The sequence below is a fragment of the Lupinus angustifolius genome, chromosome LG07 (assembly GCF_001865875.1).
Source record: "Lupinus angustifolius cultivar Tanjil chromosome LG07, LupAngTanjil_v1.0, whole genome shotgun sequence".
In the NCBI taxonomy this organism is placed as follows: domain Eukaryota; kingdom Viridiplantae; phylum Streptophyta; class Magnoliopsida; order Fabales; family Fabaceae; genus Lupinus; species Lupinus angustifolius.
This window is the reverse complement of record NC_032015.1, coordinates 19,507,651-19,521,748: the sequence shown is the minus strand read 5'-3', so window position 1 is coordinate 19,521,748 and position 14,098 is coordinate 19,507,651. Positions and strand designations below refer to the sequence as shown.

At 34.4% G+C, this 14,098-nt stretch overlaps 1 protein-coding gene across 1 annotated transcript; it reads left to right on the top strand.

Moving 5' to 3' along the window:
• Positions 944 to 6,403, top strand: LOC109352667 (receptor protein kinase-like protein ZAR1). The gene is made up of 2 exons (XM_019594819.1): positions 944 to 2,784; positions 5,652 to 6,403. The coding sequence occupies exons 1-2, from the start codon at positions 1,239 to 1,241 to the stop codon at positions 6,290 to 6,292; spliced, it is 2,187 nt and encodes a 728-aa protein (XP_019450364.1). The 5' UTR covers positions 944 to 1,238; the 3' UTR covers positions 6,293 to 6,403.

Here is a 14,098-nt window from a genome sequence, read left to right as displayed (position 1 = left end):
AGATGCTAAAAACATTAATTCTTTTCATTTAAAATTTTAGAATGTAATTTCAATGGTTAGTGTAAAATTTTATATACAGTTACTATATCATATATTACTAATTTGAAAAGTCATTGATGATTAAATATTAATGATAAATGTTATAGTAACAGTGTATAAAACTCATACATACAAACCAACTTGATTAAAGTTATAAGGAGGTTGATCTGTGTTGGAATTTTCATATAAAATATAAATGTAGGTTGAATTTTATTTTTTAAAGAATTCTTCTCAATTTAACTAAAATTACTCATAACTTTGAAATAAGGAAAAATAAAAAATACTTGAGTTTTGTTTGACTTTATTAACAAGTGTAACAAAAAGCACTACGACAGCATGTGACAAAGTACACATGAACATAATGATTATGAACATTACTTCAAAATTAGTAACTCATCCATAAAGTCTAAATCCAATAATTTAATATTAAATTGTAACCAAAGTGCCAACTATTCTTTCTTCCACTCCTCTCCCACATTCCTTCTCTTTCACTCTACTTCACTCATTCACTTACCCATTCATCTCATGTAATTAAAAACATGTCTTTTTAATATAACATTTCAGCTTTCATATGTGACTTCTCAGATCTATGAATATACTGATTGTTTCATCCGTAATATCTTATTCCTGACATATGACTTTCCTGACCCATAAATATACTGAATGTATCATCCACCCACTTAAATACTCTATGCAATATTTTATTCCCAATAAATGAGAGTCTCCCATGACTCAAACTGATGACCTCAGAAAGATATAATCATTATTCACCTGAGTCGCTGTCATTAAGTTACAATCACGAGTTTAAATCCGATAAACAATCTCTCTGCTTATATACATCTATCATTTGATACTAGTCATCTTTTTTCTTCCTTATAAATATAAAATCAACATCAACCATTTCCAATGCAATTCATGTTCTTCTCTCTGTACCATCCATAACTTTATTCAAAATCACTTTTTTCCCTCTTCCCAAACGGTGTCGTTTCTCCCACACCAAAAACTGTTTGATTTTTCTTCTTCTGATAAGTGATAAATACAACAACAACTTCCATCTACCATTTTCAAAAGCCACTATCTTCTCCAAACACTTATTCTATCATTATAACTTAACCCAAAATCACTTATTCTATCATTATAACTTAACCTAAAATCACTTATTCTATTTTCCAAAAACGGTACCGTTTTACTCATTATAAATGACCGTTTTTCTCTTCTTCCTTCTCCTACCTTTGTTCCTTTTCCAAAACGGTGTCGTTTCTCTTTCCTCTGATGGTTTTGCACTTCTCACTCTAAAATCCGCCGTCGACATAAGCAGCGCCGCCGCATTCTCCGACTGGAACGACGGCGACGATGACCCTTGCACTTGGTCCGGCATCTCCTGCGCTAATATTTCCGGCGAAGTCGATCCTCGAGTCGTCGGTGTTTCACTTCCCGGCAAGGGTCTCCGCGGCTACCTCCCGTCGGAGCTCGGAAACCTCCGCTATCTCCGCCGTATCAACCTCCACACCAATGCCTTCCATGGCCAAATCCCTTCCCCTCTCTTCAACGCCACCGCGCTCCACAGTGTTTTCCTTCACGGCAACAATCTCTCCGGCGAGCTCCCTCCCTCCGTCTTCAACCTCCGCCGCCTCCAAAACCTCGACCTCTCCGACAACTCCATCTCCGGCGAAATTCCCGAAACCCTAAAAAACTGCTCCCAATTACAGCACCTAATCCTCGCCCGGAACAAATTCTCCGGCGAGATCCCGGCGACACCATGGCCGGAATTGAAGAACCTCGTCCAGCTCGACCTCTCATCAAATATTCTCAACGGTTCAATCCCTGAACAAATCGGTGAAATCAAATCCCTCGCCGGAACCCTAAACCTCTCGTTCAACCACCTCACCGGAAAAATACCAAAATCCCTCGGAAACCTACCTGTAACCGTAAGCTTCGATCTCCGGAACAATAATTTCAGCGGCGAAATCCCTCAAACGGGGTCGTTTTCGAACCAAGGACCCACAGCATTTCTCAATAACCCTAATCTCTGCGGTTTCCCGCTTCAAAAACAATGCACCGGTTCAGCACCAAGCCAGACCGGTTCAAATCCCGGCTCGTCTCGCGAACCGGCCGAAAAGCGAAAAGGGCTGAATCCCGGTGTAATCATTTTAATCTCAGTAGGTGATGCTACTGGAGTAGCATTAATTGGGTTAATAATTGTTTATATTTATTGGAAAAAGAGAGATAATTCAAATGGTTGTAGATGTAGTTGCACTGGGAAAACCAAATTAGGCAATAGTAGGAACAATAAGAATGAGAAATTATTGAATATTTTTTGTTGTAGTTCTTGTTCTTCATCATTACCATGTGTGAATGATAATGGGATGAAGAGTGATGAATCTGAAATGGAGGAATGTGAGAAAGGTGAAGGTAGTGGAAGAGGGGAAGGGGATTTGGTAGCAATTGATAAAGGTTTTGATTTTGAGCTAGATGAGCTTTTGAGAGCAAGTGCTTATGTTTTAGGGAAAAGTGGATTAGGGATTGTGTATAAAGTTGTTTTAGGGAATGGGGTTCCTGTGGCTGTTAGAAGATTAGGTGAGGGTGGAGAACAAAGGTATAAGGAGTTTTCTGCTGAGGTTCAAGCTATTGGGAAAATCAAACACCCTAATATTGTGAAGTTGAGAGCTTATTATTGGGCTTTTGATGAGAAGCTTTTGATAAGTGATTTCATCTCCAATGGCAATTTGGCTACTGCACTTAGAGGTTAGTTCTTTCTTTTCTATCATAATTGGCTTCTATGGCTACACTAATGATTTTAAATTCTCTATTGTGGTTTTAATTATATTGTCTTTATTGTATAACAACAATCAAACCTTTATCTTATTAGCCAGTGTCAGCTTTTTGGTGTGTCCATGTGTGTTTGATGCTATATATAGCCGGTTTTAGATCTGGATAAGTGGTGAAAGTTTTGTCAGGCAATCGACATCTAACGTAAAACTTTATCGAATGTCTATGATATAGATTGTGTTTATTGTAATGGTGAAAAAATACAATTAATATCTGCTTCAACTCAGCAACACCATAGAAAACTAGAATATTGTGTTTATAATTTAAAAGGTTAGCACCTTTGATAATTGTGGTTTGAGCTCCATTTTGATTGTTAACACTTACAATGCATAGTTGCAGGGATTTGAGGGAAGAGAGTACATGCAGTGATGACTAATAATGACACTTGATAAGGGTAGCAATAGAATAATAATGATAGCTAATAATATATGTGGATGAAATTTGGACCTGTGGTAACATAACAATTATAGCTAACAAACATTTTATGCATATAATGTATACAAAAACTTCAAATGTACTAGAGTCTTATAAATTTGTAGTCTCTCCTCTGTTTTGTTATAAGTGCCTTTCTTTATATATATAAAATTTGTTTTTATCTAATTGTCATTTTCAAAGTTTAAGATAATATTAATTATACTATTATACTAGCATGTTGCATTTACTAACTTTGGACTTTAGGTTCTATATCAATTGTAATATATATAATTTTGTTAAAAAAAATAATAGTAAAATATGCAAGATAGAAATAGGTAGTTGCATGGACATAAATGAAAGAAATTGGCTTTGGAGTTTTGTCTGTTCCAATGGGACCAAAATGGTTGGTTTGAATGTGCAATATTAAATTTGTATTTCTTTTAGCAAGAATAAAGAAATGATATTTTTATATTTTAATTTAATTTTAGGTGTGAGTGTGTCTAGGTGGAACACTTTAGTTAGATTAGATTAAGATTAGTTAGATGAAATATATTTATTTATTGAGAAGGGGCATTGGATCCAAGAAAATGTTGGGTGAGACAATAGTACTAGTGTAAATGAGCTGCCCTATAGAGATATCTGACAAGAAAGTAAGACATTCACCATGTGTCTGGGAAATGAAATGTAAATGGTACTCATTTTGGGACCATAAACTTCCCCACCCTCTTCATTTCACTCTCATCACATGGGGTCACTAAATAAACCAACACTTTAGCCGGAAAAGTTGCACTTCCACATTTCTAAGCCATTTCTCTAGTTCAGGGTTTGACCCTTTTCAAAGGAAAATGATATATTTCCATACTAAATCTTCTTACAAATCATCCTATTAGTAAGAAAGTAATAATTTGTCTATAAGTGATATATGTCACTTTTTTGTGGGTAGGAGGATTTAGTTACTCTATTTTAAATTGTTTTTCACATACACACACTCTATTTTACTGACTCTCACAAAAATCCATTCAATAATAAAAAATGTATCAAAAGTGTAGTGCAAGGATTGCTTTGAGTTTATCAGACCAATAATGTTATTTTAATAACCAAATCGGGTGCTTCTGTGTCTATACTTCATTAAACTAAAAAAAAAGTTAGAGTAAAAAATTATTTTGGTCCTTCAAATTTCTGTGTGTAGTAATTTGATCCCTAGAACTTTGAAAAATTGAAAATGGTTTCAACAATATTAATTGTTGGTCAAACTAGTCATTTTTAGTATTTTTATGACCCCATTTACATGGAGTATTTCTACTTACATTTATGATCTATGAGTATTAGTCTGAATTTTTATTTTTTTAGAGATTAAATTGGTAGACACAAAAAATTTTAAAGACCAAAGTGGGTATTTTCCCTAAAAAAGTTAATCTTCCTAGCTTTTGGTTTTTTTGGCATAGTTGAACTTCTAGTCTCCTAGTGAACAATTTTGGTTTTGTTGTTGGGTTATTTATACTTGGGGTGAAACTTTTTTGCTTTTGAACTCGTGTCTACCACCTTCAAGATCTATTGATTCAACCAGGGCCCTACTAGAATTGTTTTCTTACTCTCCCTTGCTTTCACTATACTTAAGTCTCACTTTTTTCTGCCTATAAAGCTACGCTCATTTTGTAGTTTTTTTTTGTGGAGGGTCCCCTTAATGTGGCACCTAGATGGCCACCTAATAGGACATGAGAGAAGGGGATAGGACCCTAGGGTGGCCCTAATAGGGTCTGGGGAAAGGTATAAACAATTTTTATTTTGGAATGGAAACTATTGATGGGAATCAAATCCTACATCTCTTATTGCATGTGCTCAACTCTTGTTGTGTTTAAAATAATGTCATGATAGAAATTTAAATTTAATGTATATTCTCAATATAAAACATTTTTAGAAGTTAAATATCACAATTATGGAAAAATAACTCATGTAAAGGGACCAATGGGTTAGCTAAATAGGTTGGGATCTCAATACATCATTACTTATTTCTTTTTGAGAAAATACTCATTTCAGTCCCTCATGTTTTTCGACTTTACCAGTATGGTTCCTCAAAAATTAAAAAACCCAAAATGATCCACAAAAATTTCAAATGTGGGTTAAATTAGTCATTTTTAGCATGTTTTAAAGCATTTGGTAGCATGGTAGGGACTAATTTGACCTCAAAAGAACTAATTTGACCCATATTTAAAATTTTTGGGACCATCTTAGGTTTTTCAATTTTTGAAGGAGCAAACTGGTAAGATCGAAAAACATGATAAACTAAAATAAGTAATTACTCTTGCTTTTAACACAAATTTTCAGCAACAAAGATTTCATATTTAATATAATTGTATTTATTTGTGCAGGGAGAAATGGTGAAGCATCTCCAAACCTTTCATGGTCAAGAAGGCTAAGAATCATGAAAGGAACAGCTAGGGGTTTGGCCTATCTCCATGAATGCAGTCCAAGAAAATTTGTCCATGGTGACATCAAACCCTCCAATATCCTCCTTGACACAGATTTCCAGCCCCACATTTCCGATTTCGGGCTTAACCGGCTAATCAGCATCACAGGCAACAACCCTTCCTCTGGTGGCTTAATGGGTGGAGCACTTCCTTACTTCAAGTCATCACAAACAGAACAAACCAACAACTATAAAGCCCCTGAAGCCAGAGTCCCAGGGTGCAGACCTACACAGAAATGGGATGTGTATTCTTTTGGAGTTGTGTTACTCGAATTGCTTACCGGGAAGTCTCCAGATTCTTCTCCAGCAGCAGCCACATCAACTTCTTCCGAAGTCCATGTCCCTGACTTGGTAAGATGGGTAAGGAAAGGGTTTGAACAAGAAAGTCCATTGTCTGAAATGGTTGACCCTTCACTTCTACAAGAAGTGCATGCCAAGAAAGAGGTTCTAGCTGTGTTTCATGTAGCTCTATCATGCACTGAAAGTGACCCTGAGGTCAGGCCTAGAATGAAGACTATCACTGAAAATCTTGAAAAAATATGAACATAGAACAAGCATTTCTGCTGTTATTTTTCAAGAAATAACACTGCAAGCATTCAAGAAATAGCATCTATCATAAGTGTAATGAATTTTTGTGGTAGTTTCCACAACCATGTCCATGAATCCTCATCATGGCTCTTGATTCTACTCCAAGATGGGGTCTTCCTTCTACTTTGAAAGATTAAACTTTTTATACTCCAATAGGTTTATTTGTGTTTGTTTAAAAGTAGAGGAGGAATCAATGATACCCAAATGGGTTTTAAGGAAATCAATGTTAAATGTCAAATATCTTTAGTGCATTTTAAGAGACAAAACACATCATTGACATTTAAAAACAACGTTAAATTTTCTATAGTATTGACTCAGATTTTGCCTTCTAACAAATGGCCCATGTTTTGACAAATTCTTTTATATCATCTATGAGTTTAGGCCAAAAAAATTGTGCATAAACTCTAGCCATTGTTCTTGCAATTCCAACATGACCACCAATTGGAGAGCTATAGTACTCTCTCAACACTTGCTGGAAAAGAAGACTATTAGAAGGTAACACCAATTTACCCTTCCAATATAATAGACCTTCCTTGACATAATATGGGAAATCAATGTGGTGAGCATTTTGGCATTCCTTAATGAGTCATCCTTCAACACTTCCTGCTTCAATTCAACAATAAGTGAAATTGTGGTTCAGACCATGCCATAAGGAAAACTCTAGACATGGCATAAACTACAACATTATCCTTCCCTGGCTTGTATTCAATTTGAAAATCAGCTTATAAATTTATGTAACCATGCCTGTTGTTCAGGAGTTTGTAAGGACTGCTCCAAGAGACATTTCAAGCTCTTTTGATCGGTTTTTATGACAAACTTCTGGCCTAACAAGTAGTGTTGGAATTTAGACAAAGCCTTAATTATAGCTAGCAATTCTGTGGTGTAAGTGATTGTTTTTGCATCCTTGGGGCTAATTTCTTGGAGAAATAAGCTACTGGGTGTCCCTTTTGACTCAACACAACACTGACTCCAATTCCCAATGCATTTGTTTCTAACACAAACAATTGCGTAAAATCTGGCAATGACAGCACAGGGGCTGATGTAATAGCCCGTTTCAGGTTGTTGAAAGTATGCTCAACAACTTCAGTCCAGAAGAATGCTTCTTTTTTTAGCAAATCGGTTAGTGGACAAACTAAATTAGCATACGATGTTATAAACTGTCTGTAGTACCCAGTCAAACCAAGAAATCCCCTTAATTGGTTGATAGTGGTAGGTTTTTGAAAGTGCAAAGTATCAAGGATCGCACTAGCAATACTTTGCCTATGTTTTGATGAAGACAAGGTTTTATTAAAGCTTGAAGATGACTCGACAATCAACATGCCTAGAGCTCATTGGTCATATCTAGACTAGGTTATATAAATAGAGTCATTATTCTAAGTAGTCTGGGATGTGTGCCTTAGTAAGTGAGTATAGGTGAGGTAAACCTAGATGCAAGTCTCTCGTGACTTAATCGATTAACTCAACTGTTTTTCTGTTATATCAGTTTTTCTGTTACAACTAGTTTCTGTTTTAATCATGTTACACTGGTTAATCGATTAACGTGGTAACTTAATCGATTAACATGTCTGTTTTATGTTATAACTGTTTTCTGTTTTAACTGCTTAACTGATTGCAACGGTTTGAAGTGTCAAAACTGCTTTGTATAAGTTTAGGCAATTTGCAGAGTAGTGTAGCATTGCATACTATTGTTTAGGATTGATTAGAGAGCATATTTTCGTGATTTACTTTGTGTTTTGTAGAGAGAATTGCATGTGTGAGGAAGAGAGATTAACATGTCATATTGAAGTTGATTCATTGTTATTTGCATATTGTTTTTCATATACTTAATCTCATCCTTTTCTTGCTCACATGTTCATGCATTCTTGATAGAGATTCTTAGAGCGATATTTTGTGATTACTGTTTTTGATTAACTCACATGTGCATGATGACTTGAGTGAATTGTGAGTGGGTTAGTCTTAAAGTTTTTCATTGTTATATTTAGCATTAATGTGCTTATTAAACCTTCTTGTTGTAATCTGTTTTTGTATATTGGATTGGTCTCTTGGTGTCTTACCACCACAGAGATAGAGTGATTCTTCACCAAGACTAGGAGGTCTTGAATAGAGAACGAGAATCTTGGCCGAGGCTGGTTCGCGAGAAAGGTTTTCTCAGGAGATAGGTAGAGTCAAACCAATGATTAGATGTTCTAGGATTTCAAGAAAGAAGCGTCCTGACTTTTGTAAATTGAATTGGTGTATGTGATTATACTTGTATACAATATAGTGAAGAAGAAAATCCCCCAAGATCAGAAGGGGAGGCCTGGATGTAGTTTGTAGTGGACCATAAACGAACCAGGATAAAAATCCATCTGTGCACACTGATCTCTCTTAATCTTCTTTACATTTCTTGCTGTTTTAATGCGAGTTAGAAGCTGATATTTTGCATGCTTATACCCTGCCATATACTTGTTAATATTGCATAAAAAAATACGATGTATCTCTGCTTATCTGTTAATAAATAACTGTGCAATTAGCTGCTCTGATCATTCTGATTTTGTTGTGTGTTAATCGATTAAGCCCACTGGTTAATTGATTAACTGGGTTATTTCCAGAACTGGGTTTTGGTGTGAGAAGCGGTGATTGATAACCGCTACACCTATTCAACCCCCCTTTTCGTGTGCCTAGGCCATTGATACCTAACAAGTGGTATCAGAGCTAGTACGACGTGCTAGCTCAACCGTATCCATGTGATCCTAAGGGAAATAAATGGGTTCCACCAACCCCTTTGGTGGTGATGGCGATCCATTAACCGCCCTCCCGTATTCAGTAGCGAGGGATACGCCTAATGGAAAGTCCGAATGAAGATTTTTATAGAGGCCATTGATTCAGACATTTGTGATTCCGTGATCAGTGGACCATTTGTCACACTTCACTTAATGGATGACGAACCGAAAGAAAAGCCTAAAAGCTTATGGACCGATGAGGAGCGCAAGAAGGTTCAGTATAACCTTCGCGCCAAAAACATAATTACCTCGACCCTATGATACGACGAATTCTTTCAGGTATCTCAATGTCAAAGTGCTAAGGAAATGTGGGACACTTTGCCAGTGACTCACAAGGGCACCAGCGAGGTCAAGCGCATCAGGCTAAATGCGCTGACACATGAATACAAATTATTTCGTATGTTACCGAGTGAATCAATTAGCGATATGCAAAAGCGATTCACTCATATTATTAATCATCTTATTGCTCTAGATAAAATGTTTACCAGAGGAGAACTGACTAATAAAGTTTTACGCTGTCTTGACAGGAGATGACAACCTAAAGTGACAACTATCATGGAGTCCAAGGATCTAGATTCCATGCCTTTGGCAACGCTGTTCGAAAAGCTTCAAGAGCATGAGATGGAGCTTGGACATCTGACCATGCATGAAGAGTCTAATTGGAAAAAGAAAGGAATATCTCTTAAAGCTACAACATCACAACCCACCGAAGATATAGACAATGACGACTCTAACATTGATGAAGAAACGCTAAAACTTCCCGTGCGAAGGTTTGAGAAATTTCTAAAGAAGGTCTGTAAACAAGTATATCAACAAAAAAAAACTAGCACAAATTTTTGTAATTCTTTTTGAAAAATATTGTTCATCAACCATTGAAATGTAGAAGGCGCATTTATAAGACCAAATGGTATCACAAGCCACTCATAATGACCGTGATGAGTCCTAAAAGTAGTCTTATATCGATCTTCTTGTTGGACCAAAATTTGATGATAACCGGATCAAAGATCCAATTTAGAAAAATACTTAGCCCCAAAAAGTTCATCCAATAATTCATCCACCATTGGCATAGGAAAACTATCCTTGATAATGATAGTATTTAAAGCTCTATAATCAGTACAAAACCTCCACTTGCCATATTCCTCTTTGACCAAGACAATAGGTGATGAAAAATGGTTATTGCGCTGAATGACGCCTTGTTCTAACATCTCTTGTACCATCTTTTCAATTTGATCCTTTTGGCTATGTGGGTACCTATAAGGCCTAACTTTAACTGGTTTGGTGTTTAGGTGTGGGGGAGGCAACCCTGTAGGTGTTTGAAAAAACACAAGATACTTATGCAACAATGTATCTATTTCAGGAGCAATATCCCTAGGTAACGAAGTGAGAACATTCTCAGGACCTAGTTGTGGTAGTACTTGGACAACAAAACATTCAAAAATGACACTAGTATCATATAATCTTTTAAGTTGGTGGAAGTGAGCATGAGTAGGAGTATTGGAAACGTCTCCTATTAGATTAATAAAGTTATCTTGGTGGAAAATTTGAGTGTCAATGCAGCATAATAAGCAACATGAGGCCCCAATTTGAGTAGGATACCTGTTGGAAATAAAAAACTTTAATGAGTCAAGTTGACTTGAGTAAAACTTGACTCATTTCAACCCATAATGAAAAGTTGAAAACAAACAAATCTTTTAAATTTGTATAATGGACAAAAACCATGCAAATGAGTTAATCTCTTAAATTTAATTTTAAATTTCTGAAATATTCAATTATGCTTGTCACACCTTGATTTTTGATTCACGCCTATTATATAACTTATGAAAAGGGTGAAGGGAAATTATATTATCTTCTAAAAGATTTGGAGTTGCCACCACATACTTAAGAACAAAAGGTAGAAAACTCTCCTTATGCCTAATTTTCAGAATGGTTTGGTCTTTAAACTAGAATTCTATTATCGGGAGATGATTATGGATCGCGGAAGAAGTTAACACTATGTGTGCTCATACAAAGACAATATCCTAGTTAATATAATGGATAATATTATACCTTAAACTTGTTTTATTATTTGTTTTAATTATTTATTATTTATAAAAGACGGAATAAAATTTTCACAAGAGTTTATCTAGGTCATGAGTATGCTCATGTGCAATAGGAAATTAAGACTAAGTGATTCTTGGTGAAAAATGTTTGATTGGTTGGTTGTGTTTTAATTATTTTAAAGAATAAATGTGATTTATCAACGACCATTCGAAGGATGGGCTGAGAAAAGAAAGTGAGTCATCACAACCCTTCCCACATCTTCAATGTTACTATTATTTTTATATTCCTTAAATCAATTAAGAAAATATTCATATTTGTTTGATTTGACACTCAATATTTATTACTAAAGAAAATACTTTTATTATTACTATCTTTGAGTTCCTATTTCAAAGATTTAATCATACTACCTTTCTTATTATTATGTCAAAATGTTTTTTTATTTAATTTTTAATTAAATTTTAACGATCAAAATTTAACTTCATGTTTGTTCAAAGATATTACAATAATATAGATGAAATCTTAAACTTGTCTCCATCTTTATTATAATTCATTTTAATAGACCTTTATATTAATTGTTGGTAATAGATGAAAGAGTTTATGTAGTTTATTATAGAACAATACATATGCTATTATTATTGTTTAGATTTGTTAGTTACATTTTATTATTATCAGAGCCATGACGAGATTCCACAGATAGTGTGAGGCTAGACACTAATGGCTTGGTAGCCCTTATTCTGTCTACTTCAGATTGGCTGCACATATTTGTAGAGACAATTAGGTTGACAATGATTTTTGTGTAGTAAGAAAAGTAATGATGATAAAAAAAAGAAAAATAAGTTATTTGGTGTTTTTAGTGTGTTTCCACTGTAGGCTAAGGGATCAACTTAAAGATCAAAATATGAGGGTTTGGGATATGAATATAACAATTTAAAAAAAAATACTTCTAAGACTTGTAATCCAATTTTCATTTTTTTTACAAGGTTCCTCACCCCCTTGAATAAACAACACATGTTGGGTACTGCTGAAACATAGGAATAGTAAGAAAAACAACGAAGAATGAATGTCCAGTTAATTCTTGAGCTCATGAATAGGAATAAGAACAATCAAGAAAACAGGTTGGGGTATATGTAGAACTTGGGACAATAATAAAAACATCCATGAACATAGGTCGAGTTATTATATGAACTTGTGAACTATATAAAAAGACAACAAATAATTATGGGTGGGGTACCTTTGAAACTAGGGAACAAGAACGAAAAAAAAACAAATAACACATGTCTGAGTACTATTAGAACATGAGAACAAAAATAAGAAAGCAAGTGTATATACAAGTGGAGACACAACATCAAAATCCATGGTGATTAATATATAGATAAAAGCCAAACATAGAGATGAGATAACAGAGAAAGAAACATAAGTTAGTGTGTTCATATGGAGAAAAAAACAAAGAGATACAATACAATGTTACGATGGAGCTGAGACATTTTGGTTTTTGATATTTTTTTTAAAGAGTGAGAGAATATGTCATTTGAAATACTGCAATTATCTTAAAAGTTTCTAAATTTCCACCGCCTCATTCTTGGAATGACAGGAAACAAAGTTTTATCATTTCTATGATTTCTCGAATTGAAGCTGACATTTGTTGGAATATCAAATAATGGAAGTGACCACTCAAGCACACTTTCATCTTTATTTTCTATTTTGAGTGAAAAGGTAAACAAAAGATGATCAAAGAAACACACCATAGCTTTTCAACTAATAAAATATTTCATGATGCGCTAGCTTCTTACTTCAACATCAACTATGAAGAATAAGCCTTAATAACAGAAGTCTGGCATCTTATCACTTTCAATCATCTTCAACAATAAAAATCAAAATGGTAGCATCCATTACTTTTACCATCTCACATAATACAAATCATTAATAAAGAAGACATGTAGGTCGCTCTAAAGTATCTCCAATCTATGTTGAAAGTGGTTGGTAGAGTATGATACATTTCTAAGTTTTGAAGTATGGATCCCATCATATGATAACGTATCAATTGTGTTAAGTGTATTAATCTGGACTTACAGATCATGTTATCCGCAATGCAATTGCAAATGTTATTTAAAATATTTGCTAACATTGTATGGATTTTGTCACCTCACTTTTTAATGTTTTTATTTCTACTTGAACAATGTCCATTAGATAATTGTGAGGTTTGTTATTTACTAACCCTCCCCCAAACTTGATATTTTGCATTTAGCTGTACTTATGGTGTATTTAGACTTACAAGACATTAAGGTACAATTTAGTATCCTACTTTTTTAATATCCATAGACATCATATTTGGGAATATTTGTAGATTAAAAAATAGGCATGCTTTGGCATACAAAAATATTGTTTGAGCTTCAGATTTTTTTATTGATCATCATTCGAGCTTATTAACAGCAAAAATTTGAGCTCGTTAACATACTAGAAAGTTCAAGAACTTTAATTGAGTCAGTTTTAAGCTGAAAAAAATAGTTTGCAATGAACTTTGATCGAAACACATTTCGACTCAATTCTTAAGGGACGAGATAAGATAACTTCAAGTCGAGTTATCTGCACCCTAATGGAAAGACATAATTTTTAAATTGGAATAATGGCAACAAATACTGTGAATGAGATAATCTTTCAAGATTAATTTTAGTACTTCAAGAATTAATCCTTTAAATTTAAATATTTTAGTAAATAATACAATGGATAACAATTTTTTTGATGTGTGCCAAATTGTTTAAATTGGTGTCCCTTATAAATAATTTTCATTTGACTACAATAATCTGATCAAAATAACATCACGCAATTGCCAACGAGAATGTGAGAATTAAATAGTCCAAAGTTCCGATTCAATAGAGAATCAGATTTTATTCATTCTTCAATTATATTAATACGACGGTTAAAACATATCAGTCATCGTAAGTACAGTAGCATTCGTGGG